Source organism: Heteronotia binoei, chromosome 1 (assembly GCF_032191835.1).
Source record: "Heteronotia binoei isolate CCM8104 ecotype False Entrance Well chromosome 1, APGP_CSIRO_Hbin_v1, whole genome shotgun sequence".
Lineage (NCBI taxonomy): Eukaryota > Metazoa > Chordata > Lepidosauria > Squamata > Gekkonidae > Heteronotia > Heteronotia binoei.
Genome location: NC_083223.1, coordinates 99,540,661 through 99,559,542, shown reverse-complemented (window position 1 = coordinate 99,559,542; position 18,882 = coordinate 99,540,661). Strand labels below are relative to the sequence as shown.

General features: G+C 49.1%; 1 protein-coding gene across 1 annotated transcript in view; it reads right to left on the bottom strand.

The window, feature by feature from the left end:
- LOC132585031 (putative uncharacterized protein C6orf183) overlaps positions 1-18,882 on the bottom strand; it is a 36,280-nt gene that overhangs the window by 9,574 nt on the left and 7,824 nt on the right. Inside the window, exons 4-8 of the mRNA XM_060256854.1 lie at positions 18,179-18,289; positions 15,943-16,056; positions 13,069-13,263; positions 11,936-12,092; positions 224-381 (exon numbers count right to left, since the gene is read on the bottom strand). Coding sequence (XP_060112837.1) covers positions 224-381; positions 11,936-12,092; positions 13,069-13,263; positions 15,943-16,056; positions 18,179-18,289 — 735 coding nt within the window. The remainder of the gene's footprint in view (positions 1-223; positions 382-11,935; positions 12,093-13,068; positions 13,264-15,942; positions 16,057-18,178; positions 18,290-18,882) is intronic.

The following is an 18,882-nucleotide window of genomic DNA, read 5'->3' as shown; positions in this document are numbered from 1 at the left end:
CAGCAACAGAAAATGCAAAACACATATTATCTAATAATAGCAAAATTTACTAACAAAAAGCCCAAACAAATGTAATTGTTTTCACCTGGCACCTCAAAAATAACAGGTAGGCCATTAGGGGAACCGTGCAGAGAGGTCATTGTGCAACTGAAGCCCCAGTACTGAAAAGCCAACACTTATTTAAACACTCTTGAGATATATGCTGAAATAACTGTTTAATTACCACAGAAAAAAGTTCCATTTCATCAGCAGAATGCCTCAGGGCTTCCACATTGTAGCTGATACCAAACTGTGAAAGCAAAAGACTGAGCTGAGGCTTGAGTTCATCAAGTTCTGTTCTGTGCTGGGGAAGAGCAGAGGTGGCTTCCCGTGATGGGAATCCTAGAAGTGAGAAGAATCAAATGAACAGCACAGGAAATGCTACGCACTGAGAAACCTTGAGAGGCAGCAGCTTGCTTCGTTCGTTCGTTCATTCCAACTTATATCCTGCCCTCCCCACAAGTGGGCTTCTGAAACAATTTTTAAAAATGCTACATATGTCCTTGACATTTGAGGTCTGTTTTAGCATTTGAAATATCTCCAGGTGAAAATCATTAGTAAGATCTCATTCATAGTCTAGCTCAGAATCCACAGTCAAGCTCAGAATCCACAGGCTGAGCTGAGCTGAAGCATAGATTGGAAGAACTTTCCTTTCCACTCTTTCTTCTCACTACAAAGCCTTGATACCTGGGGAGTCAGCAAAATATGTAGCGTAAATTTTTAGCCTGTGGGCTGATTAACAGTGTGTGCCTCTTTTCACAGATTTATAGAGCAGAAAGAAAGTCCAGTTCTATGCTTCAAGGAAGGATCTTCCAGCATATGATACCACAGGTTAATTTACACAATCCCAGATGTTTAGGCACCAAGAAACTACAAAACGAGATGCATTTTAGTCTTCTAGACTTTTTCAGCAGCTCTGATGGGAATCCCTTTGTTAGCATTTTTCAGACTAACATCTTTCCTTCCACATCTGGCCTTTGATCCAGCACAATTTTTCTGTTGGCAAATGAATTTTCACCTCTCAGGAGCATCACAGGGGTAGGGTGGCCAGACCGTCCCGGTCTCCCGGGACTTTCCCGGATCTGGCCCCCAATTCCCGGCTCCCGGGCTGGGTATACCGGGACCATTTAGAGGTCCCGGTTTAGCCAGCCAGAGAGCCGGGGGCCGCGCGAGCGGGCGGGGAAGGCAGCGAGTGAGGGAGGGAGCGACCCTGCGCACGCGCAGGGACGCTCCCTCCCTCACACGCCGCCTTCCCCGCCCGCGCACGGGGCCCGGCGGTGGCGGCGGAGGCCCGGGAGGGCATCGGAAAGGCCCGCGGTGGCCGCTGGAGGCCCTCCAGCGGCCACCGCGGGCCTTTCCGAAGGCTTCCCGGGCCTCCGCCATTCCCCCCCCCTTCTCCTCGGCCCGGGAAGGCTTCGGAAGGGCCCGCGGTGGCCGCTGGAGGCCCTCCAGCGGCCACCGCGGGCCTTTCCGAAGGCTTCCCGGGCCTCCGCCATTCCCCCCCCCCTTCTCCTCGGCCCGGGAAGGCTTCGGAAGGGCCCGCGGTGGCCGCTGGAGGCCCTCCAGCGGCCACCGCGGGCCTTTCCGAAGGCTTCCCGGGCCTCCGCCATTCCCCCCCCCCTTCTCCTCGGCCCGGGAAGGCTTCGGAAGGGCCCGCGGTGGCCGCTGGAGGCCCTCCAGCGGCCACCGCGGGCCTTTCCGAAGGCTTCCCGGGCCTCCGCCATTCCCCCCCCCTTCTCCTCGGCCCGGGAAGGCTTCGGAAGGGCCCGCGGTGGCCGCTGGAGGCCCTCCAGCGGCCACCGCGGGCCTTTCCGAAGGCTTCCCGGGCCTCCGCCATTCCCCCCCCCCTTCTCCTCGGCCCGGGAAGGCTTCGGAAGGGCCCGCGGTGGCCGCTGGAGGCCCTCCAGCGGCCACCGCGGGCCTTTCCGAAGGCTTCCCGGGCCTCCGCCATTCCCCCCCCCTTCTCCTCGGCCCGGGAGGGCATCGGAAAGGCCCGCGGTGGCCGCTGGAGGCCCTCCAGCGGCCACCGCGGGCCTTTCCGAAGGCTTCCCGGGCCTCCGCCATTCCCCCCCCCTTCTCCTCGGCCCGGGAAGGCTTCGGAAGGGCCCGCGGTGGCCGCTGGAGGCCCTCCAGCGGCCACCGCGGGCCTTTCCGAAGGCTTCCCGGGCCTCCGCCATTCCCCCCCCCCTTCTCCTCGGCCCGGGAAGGCTTCGGAAGGGCCCGCGGTGGCCGCTGGAGGCCCTCCAGCGGCCACCGCGGGCCTTTCCGAAGGCTTCCCGGGCCTCCGCCATTCCCCCCCCCTTCTCCTCGGCCCGGGAAGGCTTCGGAAGGGCCCGCGGTGGCCGCTGGAGGCCCTCCAGCGGCCACCGCGGGCCTTTCCGAAGGCTTCCCGGGCCTCCGCCATTCCCCCCCCCTTCTCCTCGGCCCGGGAAGGCTTCGGAAGGGCCCGCGGTGGCCGCTGGAGGCCCTCCAGCGGCCACCGCGGGCCTTTCCGAAGGCTTCCCGGGCCTCCGCCATTCCCCCCCCCTTCTCCTCGGCCCGGGAAGGCTTCGGAAGGGCCCGCGGTGGCCGCTGGAGGCCCTCCAGCGGCCACCGCGGGCCTTTCCGAAGGCTTCCCGGGCCTCCGCCATTCCCCCCCCCCTTCTCCTTGGCCCGGGAAGGCTTCGGAAGGGCCCGCGGTGGCCGCTGGAGGCCCTCCAGCGGCCACCGCGGGCCTTTCCGAAGGCTTCCCGGGCCTCCGCCATTCCCCCCCCCTTCTCCTCGGCCCGGGAAGGCTTCGGAAGGGCCCGCGGTGGCCGCTGGAGGCCCTCCAGCGGCCACCGCGGGCCTTTCCGAAGGCTTCCCGGGCCTCCGCCATTCCCCCCCCCTTCTCCTTGGCCCGGGAAGGCTTCGGAAGGGCCCGCGGTGGCCGCTGGAGGCCCTCCAGCGGCCACCGCGGGCCTTTCCGAAGGCTTCCCGGGCCTCCGCCATTCCCCCCCCCCTTCTCCTTGGCCCGGGAAGGCTTCGGAAGGGCCCGCGGTGGCCGCTGGAGGCCCTCCAGCGGCCACCGCGGGCCTTTCCGAAGGCTTCCCGGGCCTCCGCCATTCCCCCCCCCCTTCTCCTCGGCCCGGGAAGGCTTCGGAAGGGCCCGCGGTGGCCGCTGGAGGCCCTCCAGCGGCCACCGCGGGCCTTTCCGAAGGCTTCCCGGGCCTCCGCCATTCCCCCCCCCTTCTCCTCGGCCCGGGAAGGCTTCGGAAGGGCCCGCGGTGGCCGCTGGAGGCCCTCCAGCGGCCACCGCGGGCCTTTCCGAAGGCTTCCCGGGCCTCCGCCATTCCCCCCCCCCTTCTCCTTGGCCCGGGAAGGCTTCGGAAGGGCCCGCGGTGGCCGCTGGAGGCCCTCCAGCGGCCACCGCGGGCCTTTCCGAAGGCTTCCCGGGCCTCCGCCATTCCCCCCCCCCTTCTCCTTGGCCCGGGAAGGCTTCGGAAGGGCCCGCGGTGGCCGCTGGAGGCCCTCCAGCGGCCACCGCGGGCCTTTCCGAAGGCTTCCCGGGCCTCCGCCATTCCCCCCCCCCTTCTCCTCGGCCCGGGAAGGCTTCGGAAGGGCCCGCGGTGGCCGCTGGAGGCCCTCCAGCGGCCACCGCGGGCCTTTCCGAAGGCTTCCCGGGCCTCCGCCATTCCCCCCCCCCCTTCTCCTTGGCCCGGGAAGGCTTCGGAAGGGCCCGCGGTGGCCGCTGGAGGCCCTCCAGCGGCCACCGCGGGCCTTTCCGAAGGCTTCCCGGGCCTCCGCCATTCCCCCCCCCTTCTCCTCGGCCCGGGAAGGCTTCGGAAGGGCCCGCGGTGGCCGCTGGAGGCCCTCCAGCGGCCACCGCAGGCCTTTCCGAAGGCTTCCCGGGCCTCCGCCATTCCCCCCCCCCCTTCTCCTCGGCCCGGGAAGGCTTCGGAAGGGCCCGCGGTGGCCGCTGGAGGCCCTCCAGCGGCCACCGCGGGCCTTTCCGAAGGCTTCCCGGGCCTCCGCCATTCCCCCCCCTTCTTCTCGGCCCGGGAAGGCTTCGGAAGGGCCCGCGGTGGCCGCTGGAGGCCCTCCAGCGGCCACCGCGGGCCTTTCCGAAGGCTTCCCGGGCCTCTGCCATTCCCCCCCCCTTCTCCTCGGCCCGGGAAGGCTTCGGAAGGGCCCGCGGTGGCCGCTGGAGGCCCTCCAGCGGCCACCGCGGGCCTTTCCGAAGGCTTCCCGGGCCTCCGCCATCCCCCCCCCCCCTTCTCCTTGGCCCGGGAAGGCTTCGGAAGGGCCCGCGGTGGCCGCTGGAGGCCCTCCAGCGGCCACCGCGGGCCTTTCCGAAGGCTTCCCGGGCCTCCGCCATTCCCCCCCCCCCTTCTCCTCGGCCCGGGAAGGCTTCGGAAGGGCCCGCGGTGGCCGCTGGAGGCCCTCCAGCGGCCACCGCGGGCCTTTCCGAAGGCTTCCCGGGCCTCCGCCATTCCCCCCCCCGCTTCTCCTCGGCCCGGGAAGGCTTCGGAAGGGCCCGCGGTGGCCGCTGGAGGCCCTCCAGCGGCCACCGCGGGCCTTTCCGAAGGCTTCCCGGGCCTCTGCCATTCCCCCCCCCTTCTCCTCGGCCCGGGAAGGCTTCGGAAGGGCCCGCGGTGGCCGCTGGAGGCCCTCCAGCGGCCACCGCGGGCCTTTCCGAAGGCTTCCCGGGCCTCCGCCATTCCCCCCCCCTTCTCCTCGGCCCGGGAAGGCTTCGGAAGGGCCCGCGGTGGCCGCTGGAGGCCCTCCAGCGGCCACCGCGGGCCTTTCCGAAGGCTTCCCGGGCCTCTGCCATTCCCCCCCCCTTCTCCTCGGCCCGGGAGGGCATCGAAAGGCCCGCGGTGGCCACCGCGGGCCTTTCCGACGCTTCCCGGGCCTCTTCCACGCCCCCCCCCCCCGTGCTCCTCCGCCCGGGAGGGCGTCGGAAAGGCCTCTCCGCCGCCGCCGGACTCGCCGCCGCCGCCGCCGCCCGCCGGACTCGCCGCCGCCGCAGGTAAGGGGGCCGAAAGGGGGGGGGCTGGCAGGAGGGGGTGGCCTTCCTTCCTTCCTTCCTTCCTTCCTTCCTTCCTTCCTTCCCTCCCTCCCTCCCTCCCTCCCTCCCTCCTTCCTTCCTTCCTTCCTTCCTTCCTTCCTTCCTTCCTTCCTTCCTTCCTTCCTTCCTTCCTTCCCTCCCTCCCTCCTTTCTTCCCTTCTTCCCTCCCTCCCTTTCTCCCTTCCTTCCTTCCCTCCCTCCCTCCTTATGTTCTTATGTGACACAGAGTGTTGGACTGGATGGGCCACTGGCCTGATCCAACAGGGCTTGTCTTATGTTCTTATGTGACGCAGAGTGTTGGACTGGATGGGCCACTGGCCTGATCCAACAGGGCTTGTCTTATGTTCTTATGTGACGCAGAGTGTTGGACTGGATGGGCCACTGGCCTGATCCAACAGGGCTTGTCTTATGTTCTTATGTGACGCAGAGTGTTGGACTGGATGGGCCACTGGCCTGATCCAACAGGGCTTCTCTTATGTTCTTATGTGACGCAGAGTGTTGGACTGGATGGGCCACTGGCCTGATCCAACAGGGCTTCTCTTATGTTCTTATGTGACGCAGAGTGTTGGACTGGATGGGCCACTGGCCTGATCCAACAGGGCTTGTCTTATGTTCTTATGTGACGCAGAGTGTTGGACTGGATGGGCCACTGGCCTGATCCAACAGGGCTTGTCTTATGTTCTTATGTGACGCAGAGTGTTGGACTGGATGGGCCACTGGCCTGATCCAACAGGGCTTGTCTTATGTTCTTATGTGACGCAGAGTGTTGGACTGGATGGGCCACTGGCCTGATCCAACAGGGCTTCTCTTATGTGACAATACTGACTTTGGTGGACCCAAGCACTGATTCAGTGTAAGGGAGCTTTGTTTTTGTGACTGGAGTAGACAATACTGACTTTGGTGGACCAACCCAAGCACTGATTCAGTGTAAGGGAGCTTTGTGTTTGTGTCTTCTAGTGCAATTTTGTTCTCAGATCCTGTATTTACTTCATATGGGATAAGGCACTTTCTCAACTGTGCTGCATAATGCAGCCTATTTATTTTGTCCTGTTGGCTCTGTTGGCTCTATCTGCGCCACCTTCATCACTTTCGGGGTGTGGATCCCCCAGTGGAGTGGTCTCCCGACTCCCTCCGCCGGCTGTTTCTGATAGCCCTGCGCCCCCTCTTTCATTTGATATGTGTCCCGTGCGGGTGCCACCCTCCCGCCGGGAGATGCCGCAAAATGAGCCCCCTTGAGGCTTATGGCGGCAGGGCTCGGGGGAAGCGAGCTAGAATGCTGTTCTTTTGAGGGGTTATAGAGTGTTTCGAGCCCGTCCCTGTGGCATCGGTCCCATCATTGTGGGGCCCAAGGGGCCGGCGCAGCGGCACGCTGAAGCAGCCTGTCGGTCACTTCCAGGTTCCTGTCCTGCATCTCGACCGGTGTTATTAGTGACAGGCTGCTTCGGCGTGCCGCTGCGCCGGCCCCCTGGGCCCCACAACGATGGGACCGATGCCACAGGGACGGGCTCGAAACACTCTATAACCCCTCAAAAGAACAGCAGTCTAGCTCGCTTCCCCCGAGCCCTGCCGCCATAAGCCTCAAGGGGGCTCATTTTGCGGCATCTCCCGGCGGGAGGGTGGCACCCGCACGGGACACATATCAAATGAAAGAGGGGGCGCAGGGCTATCAGAAACAGTCAGCGGAGGGAGTCGGGAGACCACCCCACTGGGGGATCCACACCCCGAAAGTGATGAAGGTGGCGCAAATAGAGCCAACAGAGCCAACAGGACAAAATAAATAGGCTGCATTATGCAGCACAGTTGAGAAAGTGCCTTATCCCATATACTGATGAAGTATATACAGGATTTGAGAACAAAATTGTTTCCGGCGGTGATATTTGGGGGATTTTTGGGGGCGTCACAGGAAGTGCTGTGAAGTCACTTCCTGTTTCCGGCAGTGGCATTTGGGGGAAATGATGTCATTTGGGGGAAATGATGTCACAGGAAGTGATGTCACTTCCCGTTTCCGGCAGGTGACGCGGGGGAAATGATGTCACAGGAAGTGATGCCACTTCCTGTTTCCGGTGGTGGCATGACGTCACCGGAAGTGACGTCACCGGAAGTGACGTCACTTCCTGTTTCCGGCGGCGCGCGCGCTTCGCGCGCGCACACCCCCCCCCCCCCCAAAAAAAAAGTGTCCCTGGCTGGCCTTCAGACATTATGGTCACCCTACACAGGGGGGCATTTGGGCAGGGAGAGATGCGAAAGTTGTGCTCCATAAGCAGAAATCCTTTTGCCCAAAGAAATGCTGTGGTGGATCAAAGCCATTCATTCAGGGTGTGATTTGATATAGAACCTCTGTTCGTTTCCAGTGATTAAAAACAGCACGTTGTCCATGAGTAACTTCAAATCCTGAATGATTTTCTGTATTGTCAAATCTTGAATGATTTTCTGTTCCATTTACATGCTAATGACACTGAGCACTTACTCTTTCTGAACTTTCTTCCTTTCTCAATCCTGAATCTTTTATGCAATATTCCACCACCAAAATAATTCACTTCTGTCTGACCACAAGATGCCCCTCTTCTTAAATCCCTATACGTCAGTAATCCCCAATGTGGTACCTATGGGTGCCATGCTACCTGTTTATAGCTTAGGTCTCAGTGATAAAATCCAGATGGTCTTGAACAGCATATAAAAAATTAGAGTGCTTCAGGTCCTTTCCAACCTGCTGACAGTGAAGAGCTCATCCTAGTCCATCACAGCCTTCAGCCCTTGGTCTGGCCAAAGACATAAACTGTCTCATGTCTCTGGGCTTGGCCACCTCTCTTTGTGGCTCTGTGGAAAGCAAACCCTCCTCTTTTTTTGGAAACTGAAATCAAACATCATCTCTGATTTGGAAGAGCCCAGGAGGCATTAGCTGTGCATTTGCAGGGAGTGCACATGAAGATGCTGCCTCTGTTGTAGGAGGATGCCTGGTTTGAAAATGCCCAGTGTTTTGTGATTCGCCCTGCCTCTGTGGCAAACATTTTGTTAATCCTCCTTTTATCATTCTGCTCTCATACCCACATCCCTTTGCTCTTCTAGTAAAAACAATCATAAGCAAGTTACCTGCTCCCTTAAATAGCCCTGCCTTTTTGCCCTTGCTGCTCCTGATGCCTGGAAGTGTCCCCCAGAGCATTTGCATGAGTCCTTCCTCACTTCCTTCAAATTCCTCCTCAAAGCCACCTTTACAACCTGGCTCTTGGCATAAACCCTAAATAACTGAAACTAAGCACATAGAACTAGAATTTATGCATTTTCTTCTCTGTCTCTCCCTATTGAATTTATTACCTCATGTTCCATTTTACATTGTAAGCTCTATATGATGTCACTATATAAATAATAATACTATGTATTCCCTGGTTAGTGTATTCTTTAGAGGGACTTTTTCCAAGTTATATACTTAAAAGCCTAAATAAAATTATATTACACAGATGTCCTTTGCCTACCAGTTTTAACAGCACAGAGAGAATTTTAATTGCTATGCAACAACTTGCTAAAGTTCAACAAGGCTCATGAGGATTTGTAGAGCTATATGTAATCTAATTTATTATTTCACTGCTTGGCAGTAATGGGCCATCTGTGCCCCTATTCTACACTTCCCCCATCTTTGCTTTTAATGTTTTGTTTAATCATTTTCTGTTTAATCTACTCAGTTCAGATCACTACAGCAGATGAAGGTGGAAACTTTATTTAATTTTACACTGTGAAGCAAATGAAACCTTGGGTAACTTGTTATGGAAAATAAACAGCAAAGAAGTCAGTCTCTTCCTCTCCATAAAAATCCATTCTCCCTTCAAAACCAATTCCCAAATCTGGACTGCGTGGTCTACGTCCCACCTGGCTGCTATTCCAAGTTGACCTCTTTCTTAAAACTTCTGTTTGCCAAAGATCTCCTGCATTTTATAGTGTATTTGCAACTATCATAAAGGTCACTGTGATCCTTGCACAGGATTTAAAGATTCTGAATCCTGCCATTATTTAATCCAATGGATAGAACTATGGAAGTTATCAGCTGGTTGATGGCACCCTATTTCTTTCTGTTGTGCAGTTACAATAATGAGTTCCAAAAATGAAGTTGCAGTCAGTACTTTAAAAACCTGGCACTGTTTTCATTGGATTTCAAAAGATGTCCGAGTGGTTGCCAATCCTAATATGAGCCAGTATTAAATGTAAATTCTGCAAACTATAATCCCAAGTATCCAGAAATTACTGGGCAACTGTCTGAAAATGAATCTTTATATAATTCTAGACTTCTCCCAATGACCTGTAGAAAGAGGAATGGAGTAAATGTCAGCTTACAGTCCCCGTTCACATTAAACACATTCAGGGTTAAATGTTGGCATTTACTATAGCAATGAGAGTACTGGGAGTATTCTCCTGATTTCCCTTCCCCTTTTCTTTCTCTAAACTGAAAAAATATTTAAAACCAGAAATGACACTATTGGATTTAGTGTTAGGAAGCATGAGTTTAAATTCTTACTCTGCTATGCTATTTCAAATTTCAGCTTCATAAAAGTACCTAAGGACTTTTCAGAAGAATAGTCACCAAACCTATCAAAACAAACTAGATTCAGAGTGCTCAAATCATATGTGGCAGTAACTACTGTTTCTTTTAAAGCAGAAGACACCAGTAGCATTTACTGTTTGAACTAGAACAGCTTACCTGTCTCCGCTTGTACAAAAAGAAAAAGGGCAGAAGGGATCTCCCTGATAGGTTAGCTTTGTCCATTCAGAGAGTTTTGGCATGGAAGTATTTAGGGCAACACTAATAGATGGAACACTAAAGTAGAGAGGCCAAAAAGAGCTAATCAAAACGGGAATGAGTCTGGAAGTACAATGTGTGAGAAATTTTTCAGGCCTCTGATTTGGAAGGAATCCTCTCCACTCTGATCAGAAGCACAGACCTTTCCATTTAAGTGCTTCAGTGGTGGGATCACCCTAGGGTTGCCAAGTCCTCTTCGTCCCGGAGTGGAGGACCTATTGTACCATAGAATTTTTCCTCCCAAATTGCTAGAGCATCCAGGAAAACCATAGAGTTGTCCCGGAGACACCTAGAGCGGCCACTGCATGCCATCTCTGGTGTGATGACATCACTTGCGGGTGATGTCATCATGCTGGCAACATAAGGGGAGGTTCCCTTCGCTGGCCAACGCTGGGAACCTCCTGGGCGGAGGAACCCCTGCCTTGATCGGGGGCTTGACAGCCCTAGATCACACCAAGTTCCCAGGGACCCTGTGTAGAATATAAGAGGCTTAGAAGTGCTGTACCAACAACTAAAGGACTGTGGGTTAATTTTTCATAGAAGCCAAAGAGCCCTGAGTGACAGCCTGTTCCAAGCAATCTGATTGGTTAGCATCATCTAAGCAGAGAAAGTCTTGAGAGAACTAGATGCTGAAGCGATTCAGTCACATTCCTGTCTTAACTGAGAAGAGACCATCTGTGAATAACCCTGATAGAAAAATGGCTTATTGCTGATAGAGTCAGATTTCAGCTTTGAATGAATGCAGTCTGAACTCAGCATTAGCTGAGAGCAGTTTGAACACAGACAAAAAACTGGGGAAGGTTTGGCAAGGAAGTTTAGGTAGTAGAGAAGACTGCCATTCAGGCCAAAGGAAAAGGGACAGATCTTCCAGAGAAGAAGATTGACTGAGGGAGAGTTATCTCTGAGGAGTACAGAATTCCCTATTCTGGTGTGATTAGAAATTGCCTGTAGAGACCATAAAAGTCAATGAACAACTCAAGAAGAGTACTGATGTTCCAAGAGAAGGGGTTTGGGTACTGGGAAGAGGGTACCAGCCTCCTGGGCACTAAGAGTCAGCAATTACTCAAATAAAGTGAACTAGTGTGTTCAGAAAACATTGAAACAAAAGCCTCTCAATATAAAGATACGAGTAACTGTGAATAAATTAAGAACCTCTCATTAGCCTGCTATATAAAATCAAAAGGCTGTGCTTGTACTAGTTTTACCTCAGTAATTTCAACCCCTGATTTCACCTGACCTTTCCCTTTGATGTTAAATAAAATGTTTTGTTATTTTTTTTAATTTTAAAAGTGTTTCAAGTGCCATTTTCAATGGTTTAATGTAAAGGGTGATATTATCCCTTCCGTTAGGTTCCTGGGCTAAGCAAATAGTCAAAATATATCTTACTGACAGGATGGGATGGCCAAAGTTTCTTCAGGAGAGAAGAAACATGTTACCAGAGCTGCTCAGTTAGTGAGGAGACAGAAAAATGACGGGAAAATCTAGCCTCTGGAGGAGGGAATGGAAGGGGTCTATTTAAGGAGGCCAGCAAAATACTGGGCCTGGAATAATCCCCAAAATTGCACCATTTTGTGAGCACATGGTGAGAAATGGACCATGTGCTTCTGCTAAATTTTAAACCATTCCAGTCATGTAATTAGACCAGGGCTTTTTTTGAGCAGGAATGCACAGGAACACAGTTTCAGCTGACTTGGTGTCAGGGTGTGTGGCCTAATATGCAAATGAGTTCCTGCTGGGCTTTTTCTACAAAAAAAAGCTCTGAACTGGACAATTATGCATTCACATTTTTTTTAACAGAGGAGAGAAAAAATAGTGCCATTTGAGTGCTGGGAAAATACACTTTCTTTGCAACAGAAGCAGAGCGCATAGTGTGGTTAGAGCCTGCATGACAACTTAGCTTTTTGAAGCTAAGCAGTTGTAAGTCTCCTTGAGTTCCATGAAGGAAGAAAGGCAGAATACAAAAACAAACAAACAGATCTCAAGGAAGATGTTTACCCTCAAGCAACTGCACAATTAATGTTAAAACAACCACATTGTAGAGAAAGATCCCAAGCCATGTGATTGTAATAATTATTTCTTACCATCTGTTGCTGAGGCATTAGGTGACATAACGAAATGAATATTAGAAGACAAGGATTCTAGTTTTCTGGAAGCTCTGTCTTTATCCCTATCACCATGGCCTTGATGCCTACCAATGACCACCTCCGTCCTGTGAGAGATAGGCAAGTACTGGAGTACCTACAGGAGTAAAAAAACATCTTGTTTTTATGAAAACTGGGATAAAAGAAAAAATAAAATCAATTAGACTTCAAAGAAATACAGCTCTTGTGCCTTCTCCCAAAAAAACATTTTGATGTTACTGTTCCCTTGTACAGAATTCATCATGTGGGTTTGCCAGCCCTGTCACAGAAATACAATTAATATTTCTTGGAATACAATCACAGCAGGCTGCTGTGCTGAGCAGACTTAACTTTCTTGACATCTTTTAGGAGTACCTAAAGTAGCTATGGGCTATTGAATGTGCTATATATGTGAATCATGTAAAAAGGAAGTGGTGAATACTACATACTGACTGAATAATACACATATTGGGGTAGAGGTACCAATGTATTTGGGATAGTGGGGGTTGCAACTGGTATAACTTTCCTGATCAGTCATGCTACATTGTTTGCTGGTGCCCTGATCTCTGGACCCCACAAAACACTGCCGTAGATTCTTGCCAGTGGATTATAGGTAAGCAACTGTAGATCCATTCTACCAACTGAAAATTGGGAAACAGGAGATTGGAACTTTGGACATGGCATGACAGAATGCTGTCATTTTATATAGTGAACCTTACCATGTGTTACATGCATTTAATCATGTAATCAGAACAAAGAGATTTAAAGATGCTTACCTTCCTTTTTCATGTTACCCTGCTCTAGATCAGGATCAGCATCAGCCTTTTCTAACTATGCTGTGTCTGATGTATAACAAGCAGGGAAGAACTGTACTCCAAGGTATCCAGTTAGCATTCTAATTTCCTAAAGTTCTGAGCAGGGTCTTTCTCCAAAGATGAAAAGGTCCCATTCCTTACTTCTCCCACCACCACCAAAACACTCACACAACAATCTTGCACTGGTATATATATTCCTTCTTTTTGCAGTTCGCAGAAGTTAATGATGTAAAATATGGCTCAAAGGTTCTGTAATTATTTTTCAGTCAGTTTTCTTACCCCAAGGTAGTTGTGGATGGCCTTAAGTGAGTGTAGGTGACATATTAGCCATTGTGTGTAAATAACTAGGTCTTCCTGGGTCATTAAACTTGTGGGATTTTCCTGTCCTGAAAGGAAGTTCTCTCGTGCCCTTGACAGTCTTGTGGCCCTCTGAACTGCATCGTTGTACTCCTGCATAATGTGAGCCACTTGTTTCTATGGAGAGGATAAGACAGTGAAAGAAGAGGTTTTATTTTCTAGTGAGACTTATTAATTAGCTAGAAATGCAAAAGGATGGCCTTTCCCTTGAGGTGAGAAATCCTTGCTCACGGGTAGGAGTGTGACCTTTGTAGAGGCCAGGGCTGTCCTCAAGATACAACTGAAGCATTCAAAAGTCATTGGAAAGGCCTTTTTGTTTTTAAAACCTTCTGAGCTAACCTTCAGGTCTCATAAGCATCAGGGTATTTTCTAGAATCCTTAAAGACTACCATGTGCTGCTGACTTTTCAATGGCTAGCACAGCTGACTGCTGTTACAGTCTACATCCTGTTACCAGTGCCCTGAGAACCAATTTTCACATGCAGCAGAAGAATCTAGTACAACTTTTCCTGGACTTTTAGGTTAGAGCTTTGAAATTTGAAGTGTTACAGTTCTGCACCAAGAATCCTCTGCAGAGAGACAACTAGCATCACCACTGGGAGCAGTTAGAGCCTGGTTTCTATGAATATGGAAGTCCCCATTTCATATATCTAAAAATGTTGGAGGAGTACCAGAATTAAATCATGCATCTTTACTTTTCTCATGAACAGAACATTATAAAACTAAAGTTGTTTTCTGCTAACAGAAAGGCATTCAACTAGCAGAAGAAGGGGGTGATTTTTACTAATTTCCTCTTCCCATGCAGACCCCCACATCATACCTCATGATGTTGCTAAGAGTCCGCTAATTCTCAGGAGCAGTATTTTGGGGAGCAGAGTGGGCTTCAGAAAGAAGACATAGCAAGAAAGATCTGTTTTGTGAGTGAATCTGCTCGTCGTCCTTTGTATCTAACCCAGTAGGAATGCCAGTTCCTACTCAGGAAATATCTGGGGACTTTGGGGTTGGAGCCAGGAACAAGGTTGTGACAAGCATGGCTGAACTCCAAAGGGAGTTCTGGCCATCAGATTTAAAGGGACTACACTCCTTTTAAATGTCTTCCCTTCATTGGAAACAATGGAGGATGGGGGCACCTTCTTTTGGGGTTCATAGAATTAGACCCCCTGGACCAATCTTTTTGAAACTTGGGTGTGTGTTTTTTTGAGGAGAGGTACCAGATGTTATGCTGAAAATTTGGTGCCTCTACCTAAAAAAACAGCCCACCCCAGAGCCCCAGATACCCACATATTGATTCTCCATTATAACCTATGTGGACTGGTCCCCATAAAGTATAATGGAGTGCCCAGCAGACATTTAACAAAAGTAGAACACTGTATAATATCACTTTGTCAATATACATGTTATCAAATTTGCTATAGAATATCCATTTTGTTACAATAGTACAATGTTCCACATTCAAATCCTTTTCTTTATCTTTACAAGGTAATAAACCCCACATCTTAAATAAATATCAACTCCATACAGTATATTTCTCATACACAATTAGAAAGACCAAACGTAGGTATTCAATATCTAAAAAAATTGCAAAGTTGATAATCAGCATAAGTTAGTGAAAAACAGAAGTTAGAAGCCCATCAGACTATGGGGAGTTGCTGCTGTTGCAGACTACAGGAAGCTGCCACTGTTGCCCATTTCTGTCTGACTTTTATCAGGTCTAAAAGATTTCACAATCTGCTGTATAATGTTGTTACATTTAGGACACTTACTAGCAGGACTCATGAAAGTTCTAAACCTTTTCAGATATTTAAAGGAAGTAGCCAGAGAGTTTTAAACCATGGCAGCCACCTATACAGATTAAAGTTTGGTAGGGTTACCAAGTCTTCTTCATCCCCCAGTGGGGGACCTATTGTACCATAGAGTTTTACCTCCTAAATGGCTAGAGCTTTCGGAGAAACCATAGAGTTTCCCCAGAAACACCTAGAGCGGCCCCACATAGGGCACCGCCATTTTGATGATGTCACTTCCAGGTGACGTCATTGCGCCAGCAACGTGGGCGGAGGTTCCCCCCGCTGGCCCAATTTGGGCTGGCAGGTTGAGAACCTCCCAGGTGGGAGATTCCCCGCCCAGACCGGGGGGGGGGCAGGGTTGGCAGCCCTAAAGTTTGGCCAAGATCCAAGTCTGGTTTTTCTAATTGTGTATGGAGTTGATATTTGTTTAAGATGTGAGGTTTATTACCTTGTAGAGATAAAGAAAAGGATTTGCGTGTGGAACATCATATTGTTGTAACAAAACTGATACTGTATAGCAACTTTGATAACTTATGTATATTGACAAAGCAATATTATATGGTGTTCTACTTTTTTCTAACATAACAGTTAGATTTTTTCTGCACATGGTGCCCTGTATTTTATGGTTATAATCTTTACACCATGGTCCATTTAGTCATAGAAAGAACCCAACTGGGAATTGGCAACCCTATTAAACCCAGCAACGTTTAATGAAAGGAAATAAATGTCTTGTTACTTTTACTTGTTAAAAATGTAATGTTAATTTTAATGCTTAATTTTATATTTTATGTTAGTTTTACATGTTGTAAGCCGCCCTGAGCCACCTAGTGGGAAGGGCGGGATATAAATCTCAGATAAAAATAAAAAAAAGATAAATAAATTATTTACAGCCATATCACTCAATTTAAAACAAGCCTAAACCAGAAAAATGCACAGTTGACTTCTATTATTTATTGTGGAAGAAAACATACATGCTTCTATTTAGCATTTGTAACACTCTGAGATTTCCATACCTGGTAAAGAGGATATAGTTGCTCAATAACACTGCTGTGCTGGCAAAATCTCTTCCATCTAAGCATGTATAAATATTTGCTTTGGACCAACTGGGCAATTCGGTCTGTAAAAAACTTTATTGGAAGTCACATATTAAAACTGCAGAATTGCTTCCACATCGGGTGTTAACAAAGTAACATAACACATGCAGATGGGAAAAACTAATTGCTCATAATTCTTATCTTACTCTCAATAAAATCATTTTAAAATGACAAAAATTGGAAGTTATAATGCAACCAACTGAAGTTTTGCTCAAACTATTATAGCATAGTCTGACTTACAAATATTAGTTCATCAGAAAAACACAGGAAGATCATTTAGGATCTCTGGATCATGGTTGGTAGTTGTACCCTCATACTGATGGCTTTTTAATTCCATTTAATTGCTATTTGTTACACTCAGTCTTCATGGCTTTTCCAAAGGCTGCAGTACCATCTTTCCAAGTGCAAAATATTTTGTTTAGTGCTCAAAAATGGAAACCAGATAAGGCAATCAAGAAGAAGAACTGCTTCACACAGTGGGCAACCAGATGCCCCCAGAAGTCCTATGAGAAGGCACAGAGACCAAATCCTATTCCAAATGGTGTCCCTGACGCTGGCACTTGGAGGCTTACTGCCTCTGAACACTTCAGTTATTACTGCTAATAGCCATTGATGAACCTATCCTTCATGAATGTGTTATGACAAAAAGGGGCGAGCAGCTTAAACACAATCCTAAATAGGTCTACCAGAAGTAAGTCCTGTTTTATTCAATGGCATTTATGCCCAGGACAATCCTTTTAAGATTTCAGCCTCAAGATGAAATCCTAAACACATGTACTATGGAGTAAATCCCATTGAGCTCAACATATGTGATGTAATTAGCACCTCTTCTTCCTCCATACTATATTAGAAAAAAATTAGATATTCCATGGAGGCTCTGCAATTTTCTGCTATAGAGATTGTGAAGATTGCATCTAGCAGTGAGATAATTCCAAATAATCTTGCAATATTTGGGGAAAAATTGATATTCTTTATTGGATTTTTTAAAGAACCCATGGCTGGGATCCAAAGAACCATGACACTTCTTTTGTAAGCATCAAGAAGTTTTGGATTTATTTTTCTTAGGCATTTCCTCCAACTTTTCATTGGGAGGCATTGAAAATGACTTGTTCAAACATACAAGAAAACCATTAATGCTGCTGGAGTTGCACAAGCCTTAACACAAGTGTATGCAGTTATTTAGGACAGTTTTGCTGTACTACTGTGGTGCAGAACACCATATGCAAACAACATTTATAATGGGAAAAACAAGAGTATTGCTTCCCTTCGCCTCTTCCCCCATACCCAGGAGTCCAGACAATTTTTAGGCATTTCCACTTCTCTGAGCAGGAAGAAGTCTGTCCAACAAGGAAACAATACCTATTTATCTCCTTGCAATATCTACTTACACATACATATACAGTAGCAGCAAATAGACTTCTACATCATATTGCATGTGAAAATAGCATTAGATTCCCATAGTTCAGCCACTGTGCATTTGAGCAGCAGCTTGGAATCTAATCTTATTTTTAACCCATATACATTTCCCTGCTCTCTCTCTCTGGCTCTCAGTCCTAGTTGCACATGGCTTCTTTTCTGACATATGCAAACACTGGCAGAACACTAAACTCAAACTATATGCTGCAATAAACTGACCATTATGAATAAAGTAAAATAAAATAAGCTTCTGTTGAGGAAATTTAAAGCAATCATTCCTGACAATTAGCAAATAATCATCTTAAGAAAGGATTATAGAATCATAGACTCAGAGTATCATAGATCTGGAAGGCACCTCAAGGGTCATTGTCCAACCCCTGGGACCTGAGCAATGCAGGGAAATCATAAGTACCTCCCCCTAATAGTTGCTTTGCCACATGTTACACCTCTGTCTGCTTCACAGGGCCATGGCTATTTGTTGTGCTCTTGACTCTGAAAAGTTAAGAGTACTTTAGATTTATCAGAATGTATCTGCGGCACTCATGGTTATTAGGCAGAAAGATTCCAATGCAAAACAAGTAACATTTTCTTTACCTGTAATCAGAGCCATGATGGCTTGTGTATGGAGCCTCATTTAATGCTTAAGCAGCCATAATGTTCACCCATACTAAAAAATCATGCTGGAAAATTCTAAACAGGTTTTGGTCTTCAAGTCACATAAAGATAGCAACAAAATTACCTGATGCAGTAACAAAGGTAAGCTTTCAGAAGTATATTCTCTTTTCAGACAGCTCTCTAGCTCCTTCTGCAGGACATCAGCCTGAATTACAAGTGGCTTTGCCCCTGCTACCTATAAAGACACGGAACAAAATTGGGCAGCTTTGAAGTGAAATTGTGTATATTTAGAACACCTTTGATGTGACAATTGGATTCAGCAGACATCACAGGCTCTGTTTGAACACTCAGTTTGTTTGTTTTATCATGGACTGAGAGCCTAGCAGGTGGAATTCATCATGCTCTTTTCTTTCCTGGAACTCGTTGAATCATGGGACAGGGGGTTATTACCGTTAATGTTCTCCATCCTCAGTTCTTATAACAGAGAAGATTTAATTAATGAATTAAAATTGACTGAAAAATAGTAATAATTGAAGAATAGATATTTGACTCAAAAATTAAAAAAACAAGTTTACGTAAGTAAAAATTGCAAGATTGCATCTGAAATCACCCTTAATTATTTGTAGCCTACTTTTCTCATAGAGATTACCCAGTGTAAAACACAGTGGCATAAGGGTCCTGTGTATATGTTCATCCAAGGCCATTAAGGGCTTTGTGAGTTAAAATAGTAACTGGTAACTTATGAGTAGCCAATGGACTGACTGAAGAATGGGCGTGATGTGCATGTTCTACCTAGTGCCTGAGAGCAACTGAGGTGTGCCATTCTGT